The sequence below is a fragment of the Triticum aestivum genome, chromosome 2D (assembly GCF_018294505.1).
Source record: "Triticum aestivum cultivar Chinese Spring chromosome 2D, IWGSC CS RefSeq v2.1, whole genome shotgun sequence".
Taxonomy (NCBI): Eukaryota; Viridiplantae; Streptophyta; class Magnoliopsida; order Poales; family Poaceae; genus Triticum; species Triticum aestivum.
In genome coordinates, this window is record NC_057799.1 from 64,434,240 (window position 1) to 64,452,931 (window position 18,692).

At 44.5% G+C, this 18,692-nt stretch overlaps 1 protein-coding gene across 2 annotated transcripts; it reads left to right on the top strand.

The window, feature by feature from the left end:
- Positions 1-13,656: 13,656 nt before the first annotated feature.
- LOC123051582 (UPF0235 protein At5g63440) lies at positions 13,657-17,861 on the top strand. Of its 2 annotated transcripts, none has more exons than XM_044474495.1 (7): positions 13,657-14,038; positions 15,636-15,736; positions 16,477-16,630; positions 16,709-16,805; positions 16,969-17,057; positions 17,196-17,264; positions 17,439-17,861. In XM_044474495.1, exons 2-7 carry the CDS (start codon positions 15,639-15,641, stop codon positions 17,496-17,498), a joined length of 567 nt encoding a protein of 188 aa, XP_044330430.1. In that variant the 5' UTR covers positions 13,657-14,038; positions 15,636-15,638; the 3' UTR covers positions 17,499-17,861. The 2 variants fall into 2 exon arrangements, with proteins under 2 accessions (XP_044330430.1, XP_044330429.1); XM_044474494.1 differs by having other exon boundaries at positions 13,688-14,038; positions 15,622-15,736.
- The last annotated feature ends 831 nt before the right edge of the window (positions 17,862-18,692 follow it).

The following is an 18,692-nucleotide window of genomic DNA, read 5'->3' on the forward strand; positions in this document are numbered from 1 at the left end:
TGATCAACTTAAACCACTCTCTGTACTTAGTCTTGATCAACCTTGACTCTTTCCAACTCTCTTCATTTGGATGATGTATGACCAATCTTTGGATAATTCCTTAATAGCACCTTGGTCAACTCAAACTCTCCTTGAAAACAACACATGTACTCCAAGAAAAGCCTATGGACAAAACCTTCGGATATAGCTCAAGGCAACCATTAGTCCATAGAAATTATCATCAATTACCAGAACCATACATGGGGGCACTGCATGTTCTTTGACTGGTGAAGACGACGTAGGCTCCGTGTTCTTCAGGGAATTCATCCTGGATGGCGGCGACTGGCCGGGCCGGCTGCTGCTGGGCAGGAGGCGGCGGTGATGTCTACTACACAACCTTCTCCTTGGAGACGTTGTTGGGCCTCCAAGTGCAGAGGTTTGTAGGACAGTAGCAAATTTCCCTCAAGTGGATGACCTAAGGTTTATCAATCCGTGGGAGGCGTAGGATGAAGATGGTCTCTCTCAAACAACCCTGCAACCAAATAACAAAGAGTCTCTTGTGTCCCCAACACACCCAATACAATGCTAAATTGTATAGGTGCACTAGTTCGGCAAAGAGATGGTGATACAAGTGCAATAGGGATGGTAGATATAGGTTTTTGTAATCTGAAAATATAAAAACAGCAAGGTAACTAATGATAAAAGTGAGCGTAAACGGTATTGCAATGCTAGGAAACAAGGCCTAGGGTTCATACTTTCACTAGTGCAAGTTCTCTCAACAATAATAACATAATTGGATCATATAACTATCCCTCAACATGCAACAAAGAGTCACTCCAAAGTCACTAATAGCGGAGAACAAACGAAGAGATTATGGTAGGGTACGAAACCACCTCAAAGTTATTCTTTCCGATCAATCCATTGGGCTATTCCTATAAGTGTCACAAACAGCCCTAGAGTTCGTAGTAAAATAACACCTTAAGACACACATCAACCAAAATCATAATGTCACCTAGATACTCCAATGTCACCTCAAGTATCTGTGGGTATGATTATACAATATGCATCACACAATCTCAAATTCATCTATTCAACCAACACATAGAACCTCAAAGAGTGCCCCAAAGTTTCTACCGAAGAGTCAAGACGAAAACATGTGCCAACCCCTATGCATAGGTTCATGGGCGGAACCCGCAAGTTGATCACCAAAACATACATCAAGTGAATCAATAGAATAACCCATTGTCACCACGGTTATCCCACGCAAGACATACATCAAGTGTTCTCAAATCATTAAAGACTCAATTCGATAAGATAACTTCAAAGGGAAAACTTAATCCATTACAAGAGAGTAGAGGGGGGAGAAACATCATAAGATCCAACTACAATAGAAAAGCTCGCGATACATCAAGATCGTATCACCTCAAGAAAACGAGAGAGAGAGAGAGAGAGAGATCAAACACATAGCTACTGGTACATACCCTCAGCCCCGAGGGTGAACTACTCCCTCCTCGTCATGGAGAGCGCCGGGATGATGAAGATGGCCACCCGTGAGGGATTCCCCCTCCGGCAGGGTGCCGGAACAGGGTCCCGATTGGTTTTTGGTGGCTACAGAGGCTTGCGGCGGCGGAACTCCCGATCTATTCTGTTCCTCGATCGTTTTAGGGTATATGGATATATATAGGCGAAAGAAATACGTCAGGGGAGCCATGAGGGGCCCACGAGGGTGGAGGGCGCGCCCAGGGGGTGGGCGCGCCCCCTGCCTCGTGCCTTCCTCGTTGCTTTCTTGACGTGGACTCCAAGTCCCCCGGATTGCTTTCTTTCCAAAAATAACTTCTCTAGAAGGTTTCATTCTGTTTCGACTCCGCTTGATATTCCTTTTCTTCGAAACACTGAAACAAGGGGAAAAAACAGGAACTGGCACTGGGCTCTGGGTTAATAGGTTAGTCCCAAAAGTAATATAAAAGTGCACAGTAAAGCCCATAAAACATCCAAGATGGATAATATAATAGCATGAATACTTCATAAATTATAGATACGTTGGAGACGTATCAGCATCCCCAAGCTTAATTCCTGCTCGTCCTCGAGTAGGTAAATGATAAAAGAAATATTTTATGAAGTGTGAATGCTAGCAGGTGCATAAGTTTGATCAATGATAATTTCAATCACCTTTTCTAGCATGATTATATGTCATAACAGTAGCTCAACTCATAGAACTTTTCATGATCAAGTAACAAGCTATTCACATGTTAAAGCATAGATCATAAACTTTCTTGAAAACTAACAAACCATGTTATTAGTCATCAAACAATTACAATTCATCTTATTTTCAGGAAGAGTCTATGTCAGAGCTTTTATTCAGCAAACTTCACATACTCAACTATCATTTAGTCTTCCATGATTGCTACCACTCAAAGCATATTTTTAGAACAAATAGTATTCATCGAACACAGAGAAAGACAGGGGCTTAATATTGCGCCTCCCAACCTTTTACCTCAAGGGTAATGTCAACAGTAATAATTCATGCTCAAATATATTTGAATGGCCATATATGCTTAGATCTTTCCATCACATGATGCTTGCCAACTAAAGAGTAGGTTGGAATGAGAAGGAATACTACTGACTCTTGCATAAAAGTAAAAGATAGGCCCTTCGCAGAGGGAAGCAGGGATTTGCAGAGGTGCCAGAGCTCGAAGCAAAAACAGAGATGAAAATAATTTTGAGAGGTATGCTTTCATTGTCAACATAACGACCAAGAGTTCCCAATATCTTCCATACTACATACATTATAGGCGGTTCCCAAACAGAAAGGTAAAGATTTTTACTCCCCCTCCACCAACAATCATCAATCCATGGCTTGCCCGAAACAACGGGTGCCTCCAACTAACATCAAACCTGGGGGAGTTTTGTTTGCAATTATTTTTGATTTGATTTCGATCTTTTGATCATGGGACTGGGCATCCCAGTTACCAGCCATTTTCTCGTGAATGATGAGCGGAGTCCACTCATCGTGAGAATAACCCACCTAGCATGGAAGATACTGCTAGCCCCTAGTCGCTACATGAGCGATTCGGGCATACAAAACAGATTATTATTTGAAGGTTTAGAGTTTGGCACATGCAAATTTACTTGGAACGGCAGGTAAATACCGCATATAGGTAGATATGGTGGACACTCATGGAAGAAACTTGGTTCAAGGAATTTGGATGCACAAGCAGTATTCCCGCTTAGTACAGATATTTTGGCTAGCAAAGGATTCTAAATAGCAAGCACCACATGTTAGAGGATCCATAACAATATAACTTATACAAATATACCCAAGCATAACTCATTATGTTGTCTTCCTTGTCCAACTTCAACTAATTTGCTCAGGTTTGAAAATAATTAATGGGGCTCACAATCATAGAAGATGTCCAAGATAGTATATTTATATGTGAAATCTCTCTTCCTTCAATATTCTTTCATGAATTGTTCAAGTGACCAATACAATGTTTGCTAACCTTCAATAAATTTACCACCTCTAATTCTTATATGTGAAGTCATTACTCCCCATGGGATAAGCATATGAAACATATATAATTTCAGATTTATGACATTCAAATCATTCAACCATTTACTCATAGGATATAAGTGAAGCACACGAGTAAATGACAAACTACTCCAAAAAGATATAAGTGAAGATCAACGAGTAGTTAAATAATTATGTAGCTATGTGAAGACTCTCACTCATTTAAGAATTTCAGATCTTGGTATTTTATTCAAACAGCAATCAAAACAAAAGAAAATAAAATAACGCTCCAAGCAAAACACATATCATGTGGTGAATAAAAATATAGCTCCAAGTAAAGTTACCGATGAACGAAGACGAAAGAGGGGATGCCATCCGGGGCATCCCCAAGCTTAGGCTCTTGGTTGTCCTTGAATATTACCTTGGGGTGCCTTGGGCATCCCCAAGCTTAGGCTCTTGCCACTCCTTATTCCATAGTCCATCGAATCTTTACCCAAAACTTGAAAACTTCACAACACAAAACTTAACAGAAAACTCGTAAGCTCCGTTAGCGAAAGAAAACAAAACACTACTTCAAGGTACTGTAATGAACTCATTATTTATTTATATTGGTGTTAAACCTACTGTATTCCAACTTCTCTATGGTTTATAAACTATTTTACTAGCCATAGATTCATCAAAATAAGCAAACAACACACGAAAAACAGAATCTGTCAAAAACAGAACAGTCTGTAGTAATCTGTAACTAACGCAAACTTCTGGAACTCAAAAAATTCTAAAATAAATTGTGGACCTGAGTAATTTGTCTAGTAATCATCTGCAAAAATAATCAACTAAATATCACTCTCCAGTAAAAAGTTGAAGCTAATCTCGTGAGCGCTAAAGTTTCTGTTTTTTACAGCATGATCATAAAGACTTCACCCAAGTCTTCCCAAAGGTTCTACTTGGCACAAACACTAATTAAAACACAAAACCACATCTAAACAGAGGCTACATGGATTATTTATTCCTAAACAGAACCAAAAATCAAGAAACTAAAATAAAATTGGGTTGCCTCCCAACAAGCGCTAAAGTTTTAACGCCCCTAGCTAGGCATGATGATTTCAATGATGCTCACATAAAAGATAAGAATTGAAACATAAAGAGAGCATCATAAAGAATATGACTAGAACATTTAAGTCTAACCCACTTCCTATGCATAGGTATTTTGTGAGCAAACAACTTATGGGAACAAGAATAGCCTTGCATAGGAAGGTAAAACAAGCATAACTTCAAGATTTTAAGCACATAGAGAGGAAACTTGATATTATTGCAATTCCTACAAGCATACATTCCTCCCTCATAATAATTTTCAGTAGAATAATGAATGAATTCAACAATATAACCAGCACCTAAAGCATTCTTTTCATGATCTACTAGCATAGAAAATTTACTACTCTCCACATAAGCAAAATTCTTCTCATTCGGAATAGTGGGAGTATCATAAGAGACTTGCATACTATAAATTGTTTCCACATTAAAAGAGTAATGTTCAGAAAAAGGGTAATCATAATCATGACAAGTTTTATAATCATCACTACTTTTTATAGCATAAGTTTTATCACAATAATCATCATAAGTAGCAACTTTGTTCTCATCATAATCGATTGAAACCTCTTCTGAAATAGTGGATTCATCACTAAATAAAGTCACGACCTCTCCAAATCCACTTTCATAATTATAATCATCATAAGTAGGAGGCATGCTATCATCATTATAAATTTGCATATCAAAACTTGGGAGACTAAAAATATCATCTTCATTAAACGTAGCATCCCCAAGCTTGGGACAAACATTAATTGCAGCAAATATATTCTCAAAAACATCATCTTCATCAAACATAGCATCCCCAAGCTTGGGCCTTTTCATATCATAAGCATAATCACTCTCATCATTAATAGTATGGATAACACCAATAGTATAGCAATTATCATATTCTTCCAAGCAAGTGCCAAAAAGATTTTCAAGATCATAAGAAGTATCATTATCTTCCCAATCATAATCATCACAACAAGCAATAGGCATAACGAGATCATCATCAAGTGCATCATCTTCCACAATTATTTTTGATTCATTTTCATGAGGCACAACAATAATAGGAGCAACATTATTTGGGAGAGATATCTTTTTACCTCTCTTCCTTTTTCTTTTCTTCTTCTTCACCACATCATGTGTGGGTTCAATCCTCTTTTTGGAGCTCCTTATTAATGAGATAGGTTGAATAGAAGGCTCCTCCTTGTTACCTGATTCATCATAAGAAATAATAGGAGAATATTGGGAAGTCTCTTCCCTTTCGTTAGTATTCTCTTCATCTTCTATTTGTTTTCTTTTCTTTATGTAATTGGCAATATAAGGATTTTCAATGCAATTCACCGCACAATACATATAAATTTCTTCTAGATCAAAATGAAGAACTCTATCAAGGGCAAATTCTGGAATATCCTTAGTTATACGTTTCATTTCTTCATAACCCAAGAGCAAACTAAGTTCATTATGATGTGCAACAGAAATCAAGTCATCACAATTTTTGGACACAATACGATCATGAAACAATTTGCATTGGGTACTGAAATGATCATGTTCATTGCAAAGTTCACAAGTACGGCTAAGAAAATTTAAATTTTCAGCACAAACAGCTAGCCTTTATTGCAACAATTTAGTTTCTAAATGCTTATGCCTCTTGCAATATCTATCTTCCCTATTTGGTGTGTACTTGCAAACCCAATGCACTCCACAAAAATTGACATGTTTATAGGAGACATTTTCATCATAACTAGTGCAATCATCATTAGTACTATGGATATTCAAGGAGTTCATACTAACAACATTGCAATCATGCTCATCATTCAAAGATTTAGTGCCAAATATTTTAATGCATTCTTCTTCTAACACTTTGGCACAATTTTCCTTTCCATCATACTCACGAAAGATATTAAAAAGATGAAGCGTATGAGGCAAACTCAATTCCATTTTTTGTAATTTTATTTTATAGAACTAAACTAGTGATAAAACAAGAAACAAAAGGATTCGATTGCAAGATCTAAAGATATACCTTCAAGCACTCACCTCCCCGGCAACGGCGCCAGAAAAGAGCTTGATGTCTACTACGCAACCTTCTCCTTGTAGACGTTGTTGGGCCTCCAAGTGCAGAGGTTTGTAGGACAATAGCAAATTTCCCTCAAGTGGATGACCTAAGGTTTATCAATCCGTGGGAGGCGTAGGATGAAGATGGTCTCTCTCAAACAACCCTGCAACCAAATAACAAAGATTCTCTTGTGTCCCCAACACACCCAATACAATGGTAAATTGTATAGGTGCACTAGTTCGGCGAAGAGATGGTGATACAAGTGCAATATGGATGGTAGATATAGGTTTTTGTAATCTGAAAATATAAAAACAGCAAGGTAACTAATGATAAAAGTGAGCGTAAACGGTATTGCAATGCTAGGAAACAAGGCCTAGGGTTCATACTTTCACTAGTGCAAGTTCTCTCAACAATAATAACATAATTGGATCATATAACTATCCCTCAACATGCAACAAAGAGTCACTCCAAAGTCACTAATAGCGGAGAACAAACGAAGAGATTATGGTAGGGTACGAAACCACCTCAAAGTTATTCTTTCCGATCAATCCATTGGGCTATTCCTATAAGTGTCACAAACAGCCCTAGAGTTCGTAGTAAAATAACACCTTAAGACACACATCAACCAAAACCCTAATGTCACCTAGATACTCCAATGTCACCTCAAGTATCCGTGGGTATGATTATACGATATGCATCACACAATCTCAGATTCATCTATTCAACCAACACATAGAACCTCAAAGAGTGCCCCAAAGTTTCTACCGGAGAGTCAAGACGAAAACGTGTGCCAACCCCTATGCATAGGTTCATGGGCGGAACCCGCAAGTTGATCACCAAAACATACATCAAGTGAATCAATAGAATAACCCATTGTCACCACGGGTATCCCACGCAAGACATACATCAAGTGTTCTCAAATCATTAAAGACTCAATCCGATAAGATAACTTCAAAGGGAAAACTCAATCCATTACAAGAGAGTAGAGGGGGGGAGAAACATCATAAGATCCAACTACAATAGCAAAGCTCGCGATACATCAAGATCGTATCACCTCAAGAACACGAGAGAGAGAGAGAGAGAGATCAAACACATAGCTACTGGTACATACCCTCAGCCCCGAGGGTGAACTACTCCCTCCTCGTCATGGAGAGCGCCGGGATGATGAAGATGGCCACCGGTGAGGGATTCCCCCTCCGGCAGGGTGCCGGAACAGGGTCCCGATTGGTTTTTGGTGGCTACAGAGGCTTGCGGCGGCGGAACTCCCGATCTATTCTGTTCCCCGATCGTTTTAGGGTATATGGATATATAGGCGGAAGAAATACGTCAGGGGAGCCATGAGGGGCCCACGAGGGTGGAGGGCGCGCCCAGGGGGTGGGCACGCCCCCCTGCCTCGTGCCTTCCTCGTTGCTTTCTTGACGTGGACTCCAAGTCCCCCGGATTGCTTTCTTTCCAAAAGTAAGTTCTCCAGAAGGTTTCATTCCGTTTCGACTCCGTTTGATATTCCTTTTCTTCGAAACACTGAAACAAGGGAAAAAACAGGAACTGGCACTGGGCTCTGGGTTAATAGATTAGTCCCAAAAGTAATATAAAAGTGCATAGTAAAGCCCATAAAACATCCAAGATGGATAATATAATAGCATGAATACTTCATAAATTATAGATACGTTGGAGACGTATCAGGCAGCGGCTGGCTAACAGGCGGAGGAGGCAGCAGTCCTTCGACCTTGGAGATTCGGGTGAGCCAATGACACTTCCGGGTGGTGTGGTTGGACGGCTTCGCACCGCTGTGGAACTTGCAGGGTGCATCGAGGGTTTGGTCATAAGAGAAGGCAGGCAACCAAGCAGATTTGCCGCCCTTCTGACGCTTGGGGCCGGGTTGTCCCTCCGGCTGCTGATCCTCAACTGTTGCCAACTGCCGACTAATAGAAGGCGGCTGCGGGGCTTTGCGCTTGTTGTCGTTCTGTTGCTGGCGCCGACTATTGTCACCAGCCGGCGTTCGAGGAGCCGGGGGGAGCACCTTCCCGGCCGCGTCCACCTGGAGCTCCGACTTCATGGAGGAGTCGACAGTGGCGTACTTGTCCGCTATGATCAGCAATTCGTCGAGTGTGGCCGGCTCATCGCACAAGAGCTTGTTCTTGAGCAAGGTGCCTTCTCGGCATCCGGCGGTGAAGTACTCTATGGCTTGCACCTCGTGCACCCCTTCGTAGGAGTTGTGCAGTTCGGCCCACCGCGTCAAGTAGTCGCGGGTGGACTCGGTGGGGCCTTGGACGCACAGAGAGAGATGGCGAGGCTTGGACGGCCGCTTGTAGGTGCTGGTGAAGTTGCGGATGAAGACTCGGGTGAAGTCTATCCAACTATTGACGTTGTGCGGCTTGAGGTTGTTCAGCCATGTCCGGGCCGTGCCCTGGAGCATGAGTGGAACGTACTTCACGGCAACGCGCTTGTTGTTGTTTGCTATGTTGACTGCGGTGGAGTAGTCAACCAGCCAGTCTTCCAGCTTCACGGAGCCGTTGTACTTGGGTGTGTCTCTTGGGAGCGAGAACCCTTTGGGGAAGGGCTTGTCGTGAATGCGGGGGGCCAAAACAAGGCGGGCCGATTGCATCTTCTTCTTCTAGCACCAGGGATCGCGCCAGGCGGTCGATCCGATGGTGGGCATCATTCTCCCCGACTTCTTCACGGGGGCCAAGCCGGCCGCCGAGAGTCGGGTGTTCAACAGGCGGCGGGGAGGCGCACCTCTCCCTGCGCGGGGGAGGCTGACGGTCGTCCCGTCGTTCCACTGCTCGTGGGCGGCCGTCTTGGTCGCGCTCGATGGTGATACGTGTCCGGCTGCGGCTAGCAGCCGGCTCTGGATCTCTTGGACCGCGGGCGCCGCCAGTCGGCGTCCGGGAGATCGCGCCGTGCTCTCGACGAGGGGGAGGTTCTCGGCATGCTGGCCGGGTTCCACCATGCGGCGGCCGGCTTCTTGTTGCGCGGCAGCCGTGTCGATGAGCTGATGAACGCGCTCCGTCATGCAGCGACGTTCATCACCCTCCAGGTGGTCCAGCTCGTCCGCTGCCGCCTGGGCAGCGCGTATGTTCTCCGCGGGCATGGAGTAGACCGAGCGGTCTACTCCGAACATGCTGGCGATGGCGGCCCCACGTTGTCGGACCGTGCCCATGCGGCTGGGCTCGCCAGCAGCCGGAGTGCCGGCGATGGCGCGGTCGATCTCGTGCTGATAGGCCTTAGAGAGGCGTCTCATGGTAGCCAACTTCTTGGTGCTCTCACAAGCATGACGCGGCGGGCTTCTAGGATCTCGGCGTCGGCGTCTGCCGCGATGGGTGCAGACAAGTCTCGCAACGCCGCCTGCAGTGGGCGGCCCCGTCAGAAGCCCCACCGTGGCTGATGACGAGCACCTCTGTGACGATGCTCCCGCCGCTGTCCGCACGAGGGAGCGGGTCGTCGATGACCACCACATTGGTGGGGAAAGCATCGAGGGATGCCGTGTCGGAGTCGACAAGCATCGGGTCGGTGGAGCCGATCGACTCTAGGTCGGAGGCCGACTCGTTGGCGATGTGGAGCTTGCCGAGGAGGTCGATGAGGCAGCTCTCGGAGCTGGCTGCTCCCGCATCGGGCGCGGGCTCGTTGGAGAGGCGGATCTCGCCGATGAGATTAGCGAGGCAGCTCGCCGCGCAGGCGACTTTCGCACCAAGCAGCACGTCGGCGCAAACGCCATCGGGCGTGCCGGGCTGGCTGTGCTCGCCAGGGAGGAAGAGGGTTCCCGTCCAGAACAGATCTCCGGACGACGGTGCACCTGGCCCCATGGTGGGCGCCAAATTTCGGGGGTTTCGTGCGACATATGCCAAGGGATGGCTTATCATGGTGGGGGGGAGTAATACGTCGCCGGTTCCTGGAAACGGGATAAGGCGTAAACACGAACGCCGACGCACTTTACCCAGGTTCGGGGCTCTCCTAGGAGATAACACCCCTAGTCCTACTCTGCGGGGTCTTCGCATGATCACTATCTCAACAAGTAGCTACAAGGTGCTCCTTGAGCTGTTTGGCTAGAGGAGGAAGAAGGGCTAGGCTAGCTCAGCTCCTCTCTCTATGGTGTGTGTGTTATCTAAGAGGCTGAACCCTTTGCATGGGGTGCCCTGAGGGGTTTATATAGGCCTACCCCCCAGGGGTACAACGGTAATCTGGTTGCGTGTAGGACCCGGCTGTCAGTGTCTCTGATGGCCGGCTTCTCTGCCGGCAGCTGGGGCCCGCCGCCTGGGGGGTCCCGCCGGCTGTCTTGTACTCGGCCGACAGGCCACGCCCGCCTCTTGCGGGTCTTGCGGCTGCTTAGTACTGTGGCAGTGCCTCTGATGATGTGTGCTTTGTCGAGTAGAGCGTGGCTACAGTCCTGCCACCTGGTGGGCGTTCACTGTAGCCAATCCCCGTCTCTTCTGGTTAATGGTGCACAAACTCCAAGGAAGGGGGAGGGCCGCCTGGTCAGGAGCCGCCTGGTCAGGAGCCGCGTGGCAACAATGTCGTGCCGCGTGGCAACAATGCCGCGCCGGGCGAGGGATGTCCGCCCAGTACGCTGCACTGTGGCCATGCCTCGCCCTGGATTCGGGGGGTGACAGGCTGCACTGTAGCCACGCCCCGTCTCGTCATGTTTATGTGGGTGAAAACTTTGAGGGCATGGGGAGCCGCCGGCTGGGAGCCGACCTCTCTGGAGGCCTCCTGCCAGGAGTCGGCCCACTTCATGGCCGCCTTCTGGATTCCGCCGCCTTCCGGCAGCCGGCCGCTTGGACCAGCCGGCCCTAAGAAGGTGGTCCTTTGTCTTTGATGCTTGAGGGGCGCAGCCGGCCCCGATGTCTTGAAATACCAAGGGAGCCTGATGAGGCTACCCGTGGTCATTTACTTCGACACCCTAAAACTTTTATTCGCCATGACTACATGGCACCAACCGAGCAACTTCACCCCACAAACTAATTCTATACCTAGAATCCATTGCCATACTATTTATATACCAATTGAAAAGCAATTATATCTTTCTTCAATTGAAAACAACTAATTGTTAATAAGGCACTATCATAGGGGTAAGATCGCATGTGTGTGTTCACAGGGGTGAATATATGTGCATGTTTGTAGGCATCTGTGTTGTACTATGTTTAAAAATTAATAAGGCACTAAAAATATAATGAGTGAGAATCCATTGTGGACTATTTGTATACCAATGGTTTCCTGACAGGCAGCTTCTTAGCCAGGCCAAAATCCAACGTGTGAAAATGATGCATCCGCAACTTTTTGTGGAAGCCAACCAAACAACACCAACTTTCCCCAATCGGCCGAAATAACTGTTTTGACCCTTTTGTCAAACGTAAGCACGATCTGGCCCATGTTTCTATTTTTTTTACCCTTTTTCTATCGCCAAAGTCCTTGGCGGCAGGGTATAACTGCCTGTTGACGGGGGCTTTGGCAGTAGGGGTAACGACAAAGAAGACGGGGTCATCAGCCATGCTAACATGGACAAGTACCCTACCACCAGAGCCCTAGTCGGCAGGTAGTTATACCCTACCGCCATCGACCCTGGCAGTAGGGGTTAACCCCACAAAACCCTCAAAACCCTTCTATCTGGACGATAGGGCGTGTGACCCTACCGTTAATGTCCCTGGCAGTAGGGTTGAAAACTATGGGCAAACGTATTGTTGCCTCGAAGGAATTTTCCTGGCCCTACTGCGATGGGCCTTGGTGGTAGGGTACTTTACCCTTTAAAAGCAGAGTAATTTTTCTCTGCTTTTAGAAACATGATATAGATCACAATAATATATTTTCAACATTTAACAAATAGATCATAGTGATATAGTTTCAAAATTGAACAAATAGATATCATCACATAGTTTCAACGTATCTAACATATCAAATAGTTTTACATATCCAATATAGCAAATAGTTGAGCATATCAAAGATAGCAAATAGTTCAACATAACCAACACAAGTTTTGAAGTTCAAACACCAAGTTCGACATGCCCGGATACTAGAAGGGAAGCAAGTGACCATTATCACTTCCTACCCTCTTGGATCCACGCTCCTCGTTTCTCTTTGAGTGACCCTCGTTTCTTTCTTTCATTGTTCAACGACGAGGAAACTCTTTCTAGAGCGGTGATGGACTCCAAATCTTCTTGTGTTGATGAAACTTCCTTTTGTTCTGGGTTGGCTAAGTGGGTGGATATCCGTCATCCTCATCGCACTCCTCCTCGTCACCCTTGTCGTACCCCTCCTCGTCACCCTCATCACTTCCCTCAGCTTCCTCAACATCCTCATCTTCCTCGGGCTCATCCACATGGCGAGACGACGAGGTGGCACAGCTAGAGAAGTTGCGCCGGCATGGTGAGACGACGAAGTGGCACAACTAGAGGAAGCTGCGATAGCATGGCTCGAGGAAGCGACGATATGTCAAAAACACGATATGGATCAAGGTTATGGTTACTTCAAGGTTATGGCTAGGCTCAAACTTACTTTCATCACTTCCCTCAACGCCGAGTCAGATTCCACACATCCATGAAACAATACAACATATCCACACATCATCCATTAATCCACACATCCAACATATCAATTATAAATAAATTTAGAATCAACAAAATTTCAAACTAATAGATGAACTAGGGTTCACATAGTGCCAACAAATACATCAAAATTACAACTTATCGAATAAAACTAATTGGAGGGATCGAAAGAGCTTACCTCCCTCGCCGTGGAGGCATCTCTATCGGCCAAACAATGAAAAAATGTAGGAGATGGGGGGAGAGGGAGTGGAGGGGAGGAGAGAGCCGCCGCTCTTTGTTCTTCTTTGGGACGGTACGGGAAGATGGGGCTGGTTTGGTGAGTTGGCCCGCCCCATGGGCTTTTACCTATTCATTGCCCTCCCGACAGGGTTGATGACGGTAGGGTATAATTGTTTACCGTCAAAGGCTTTGGTATGCTTTTGCCTATTCAGCATCCTATTGCCAGAGTGGATGCCAGGAGTTCGGCGTAAGAAAAGGGTCAGATTTGAAAAAGTTACGACAAGTGTTCAGATCGCGCTTAAGTCTGACAAAAAGTTCAGAACTTCGGCCCTCCCGGCCTCCCCGGTCCGACCGAGCCAACAACTGCTCCCGTCTCGTCCTCCGCCCCGCCGCCTCTACGTCATCTCTCCCCTCGTCTCCTCGCCTACGACGCAGATCCCCTGCTCGATTGCCTCCGCCCGAGCAGCCGTGCCCGAGAGCCCGCCCACCCCCCACGCCCTGACGCCGCTCCGGTTCGCCGCCGACCGCAGCAGCCGAGCGAGCGAGCGAGGGGGAAGATGCCCAAGCGGACGACCCACACGTACTCGAGCGAGGACGCGCTGCCGGAGGGCCCCGAGTCCGACCTCTTCGTCTACTACTGCAAGCACTGCGCCTCCCACGTCCTCATCACTGGTCAGTCGGCTCCTTCCCCCTCACGCCCCCCTTTCTCGCTTCCTCTTCGTTACAGCATGGGCTTGTTTCTGGAGGCTTCGGCTAGTTTTAATAACAGATCTGACAAGTCCCTCCGAGTGTTCTAGGCTAATGTTACAGCTTTGGAGTGAAGGAGTGTTTTTTCTTTTTGTCCTTTCTAGCTGAAGCACCGAGTGGGGATTCTTGTCAATGAAGTGGTAGTCCTTTTGTCTTTCTTAGATTAGATAACCCGGCAGGAGCCCTGCCTATGTGTTAAGGATAGTAGAATTGGGGTTAATTAGGGCCTATTTGATTCACATGATCTTCAAAGCACAGGGATAGGAAAACAAATATAGGATTTGAGTGGCATGCTCTCTTCAATCCTATACATGATTTGGAAACTATAGGAATTTGGATAAAAGAGTGTTTGATGCCACATCAAGAACAAAGGAATTGTAAAAGGAGGTTTAAGTGGATGGAAACTTTCCTCCAAACTAGAGGGCAAATCAATCATTGGGAATTTTCCCGAAGAATTCCGATCCCACGAATCAAACCTATGTAGGAAAAATTCCTAAGGATCTAAACCCTGCAAAATTTTCTATGAAATTCCTTTGGATCAAAGGAGCCCTTAGGGAAACCGCATGAAACCTAGATGCAACAGGTACTAACCCCCCACCAACGAATGCCAACGAAAAAATGTCCCCGCCGCGTGCCCTCCCCACACTCACCACCGAGTGAGACAGATCCGGTGTGACCTGCTCTGGGGGATGGTGGATGAACACAGCAGACTTCAAATCAAAGCATGAAAGGTGCAATGTCAAGCACTGCACAACCACCCCACCATCGCCACTGCCGCCAAAGGGGAAGGGAAACCAAAACTGCTGTGGTAGGAGTGGGATCAGGTCTCTCCGACTTTACCAGCGGTGAAATTGCTTGCGTCTCAAGGATCCGCATCGTTCATAACCTCCGATGCTCTGAGGCCAACTCAGTTTTTATCCAATCTCTGCCTGCTTGTTACGAACTAATCAAGAACAAGAGCAACATAGTGCTATAGGGATTCGGCTTGCTAGAAGGTTTTCTTCATTTGGGTGTCAGCATTGTGAACTTTGAATTTCACCCTTGCTTGTTCTTCTGAGCTTAATTACTACTAGTAATCATGAGTTTTCTCTTAGCTGAGGTTGCCATAGATGGTTCCTTGGAATAGTAGAAAGCTGTACTGATCTATGTTTGTAATTTGTCACAGATCAAACCACAATAACTTGTTTGCACTGTCCAAAAAATCCGCCTATTAACTGGCCAATTAATCCCTCCTCGGAGGGTCACCGAGTAGCTGATTAACTGATTAATCGGACTTTTCGCCTATGGAATTTATTTTGCCCTCACTTTGAATCTTGTCATTTTTTCTTGTTTCTAATTGTGTTGTTTCATATGATTAGCAGTTAAATCTAGCTAGTGATAGAAATTTTAAATTACTAAGTTGAGATTCCTTTCTGATATTGACTACTTCAAGATTGTTGTATTCGGTGTGCCCTGTTAATACTTCAAGTATCTGCTATATAATCAGTTCTGATGTGTTTGTTATAAAGATACCCTATTGCAGAAAATGCCAAAGAGGAAGACCGACCGAGCACATGTTCTAGATAAGGCAAAGCATCTTGCGAGGCTAAATGTGAAAGATGCAGGAAAAATCTTGTTGAAACGGTATTACTAATCATACCTTGTAACTTTGTTATTGTTAGGTACTTGAGTCAAATCCCATGTTTTCTAATGTCATTGCACAATTTATAGACAATATTACACCTTGGTAATGAGATGTTATGTATGCCGACTACCCTGGTGAAATTTGCCACTTTATCTATTATCGCGTAGTATGTACCTATGATATGAGTGGTGCGATCTTAAGTGTGCACAATTGTTTTTGAGAAGAAAATCCAGTGGTAGCTGCATCAACTCAGGGTAAACTTACACAACTTTTTATTGCACAACAGTAGCCAACTTGCAAATGAATAATTTTGATGAGGACACATTTAAAGATCAACACAACAGATCATAGTATCTTATCTCTGAAACACCAGTTAACAACACCTGCAATAGGATGTTATGATGTACTACCTTTTTCCTAATTAACTTAAATCATCTCTTTTAATGGCACACCCTGAAACACAACACATGCATGCACATATCAACTCTTGCGAGTCAGTATTTATGACCTGCAATCAGTATAGAGAGCTAGTGCTACCTTTAGAATCAATTTTCCCTGTATCAGATTTGTGGATTTATTCTGTACTTTGAAATATGTGAATCCTTTTACACCATCCACCGTTTTCATGTGAATACTCCTTTTTAGTAACCACACCAGGGTCATTTGTCTTAAGGTGATTCCATTGTTGCAGTGGGCTACATATTTTGCTGATTATATAATGGAAGTATCTCTGATGCAGTGGAGAAGGAAAACTCGAAAAGCAGTTTCGCATGACCTGCGTGGGATGCGACCTTTTTGTTTGCTACCGATCGGAGGAAGATTTGGAGCTTGCTCCTTATATATATGTTGTTGATGGAGCACTGAGTTCGGTGGCGGCTGAGACAAATCCACATGTAAGCGTGATGGAACTTCCTTTGATCTTTCCAATCTGTTTTACTATTTTGTAAGCTAACAGACCATGAAAACTGTAGGATGCGCCTGTACCCCCTTGCATAACACAGTTGCAAGGTGGACTTGTCCAAGTTGCCATTGAAGTAGAAGACCGAGCACAACGTTCAGCAATAACAAGTACGTTATGTTAATCTTGTAGTAAATTTGTTGTTTAAACTAATGCAACTAAGCACCGTGCTCTCCTCTATAACATAATAAACCGGACAGTACTAAGAGGAATCAGTATCATTTCAGTTACCAAAAGAAAAGAAGACGTGACAATTGTATTTATTCTTATCAGGAGTGAACGCTGACGATGTTCGAGTAGCAGTAGCTGCCCCTGCTGCTCGGGGGGAGGCCAACAACGAGTTGCTAGAATTTATGGGAAAGGTCACTTTCTTCAATCTTAATTCTTGGCAGTATTTGAGACATTTCAATGTTATAGTATTTGTTTACCTTGGTATAAATCTAATAAGGTGTTCATACTTCTCACTTGAACATGTTTGGTCTGACAATTTATGTAATCAGGTGCTTGGCTTAAGATTGAGTCAGATGACCCTTCAAAGGGGATGGAATAATAAATCAAAGCTTCTGATTGTAAGTTCCCATTTCTCATGTCTCATTTTAGGGAACATATTAATGTGCCGAGCTTTCTGTTAGCAGTCAGTTGACTCAACATTTCACATGTTGTTCATTATTTATTTTCCAGCAATCTTCTGGTTCCATCTATTGATTGTTCTCTTGCACAAAATTCCTTGACTTTATTTTTAGGTTGAGGATTTGTCTGCGCGGCAAGTTTATGAGAAGCTCCTAGAAGCTGTCCAGCCATAGAATACCGACTTCAATTGCAGCAGCCTGTACTCTTATCCGGAAGGAAAATGACCCAAGGCCACCTGTATTAGATCTGCTGACGAGAAGGCTCGGGCCATAGAACCAGGTGTCTGAAGATCAGAAGGTGCTAAGAGAGTCGAAAGGCTGCTTAACAGGACTAGCTCTGACTTCAGAGTAAGCAGCCAATCTGTGCTGAATTTGTTCATTGTTTCTGTTGTAATCTTGTAACCATTACTGAGATGGAGATATACATTGAAGCAAAATTGTGTGAGTTGTGATGCATATTGTTACCCATGTTTCGCCTGAAACATCCAACATACACATTTGATTTCTCAGGTTTAATGCTTGACATGAATGATTTCATATTTTGTGTTGTGCGTTTATTGTTCAAGCTTCCGCAGGAATTTCACCAGACAAGTAAATTGGAAACTATAATCATGCAATGTCTGGAATGTTGAGATTCGTCATATTGTTATTGGTTTGACAGAGTTCTTGTGATCTGGTTGTGCATTATGATGTGCCTCGTTTTGTTACTCCTTTGTTGGTTAATGAATTGTTTTTGTGGGACATCCACAATGTTCAGTCTTTTATGGTCGCAAATTTAACACGAAAGCATTAAGTAAGCAATCACAAAAATCTAAAAAAAAAATGCAGAGCAGTGTAGATGTGTAACGAGGCCAACTCTTCTTAGTGTTCAGACTTAATAGAATGTTTTTTTTTTAAGTTGACTATCCATGTGACGAGGAGATGTAAAATTTTAACTTCACTTTATAGTTTTTTTCATGGAAAACTTTCATTTATAGTTGACATTCATTTTTGTGTGTGAAGTAAACTATGTTGATATAGACAAACCCCACTAGCAATCATTAAATGCTATTTTTCCGCTCCCACAACTCTCCACGTCGTCTGATTAGCCCTTGGTACAAGTCTGAGGGGGCCCAAGGCAAAACAATGAAGAAAATTCACTATGCATAGGTTAGTTTTGGAATAATAATAATTGTTTGCCCTTCTAGTTGTTCATATTTTCGCTTTGGTTGCTTCGGAGTTGATGCTCTTAAAAAAATTTATAGCCAAACCCTTTAAAGTTACGACAGTGCGTTCAGGTGATTGAATAGATTCTCCTCGTACGAACTGACGCCGTTGCCACCACATATACCAGGCTGCTACGACTACCAATTCTGCTACTGGTAGTTC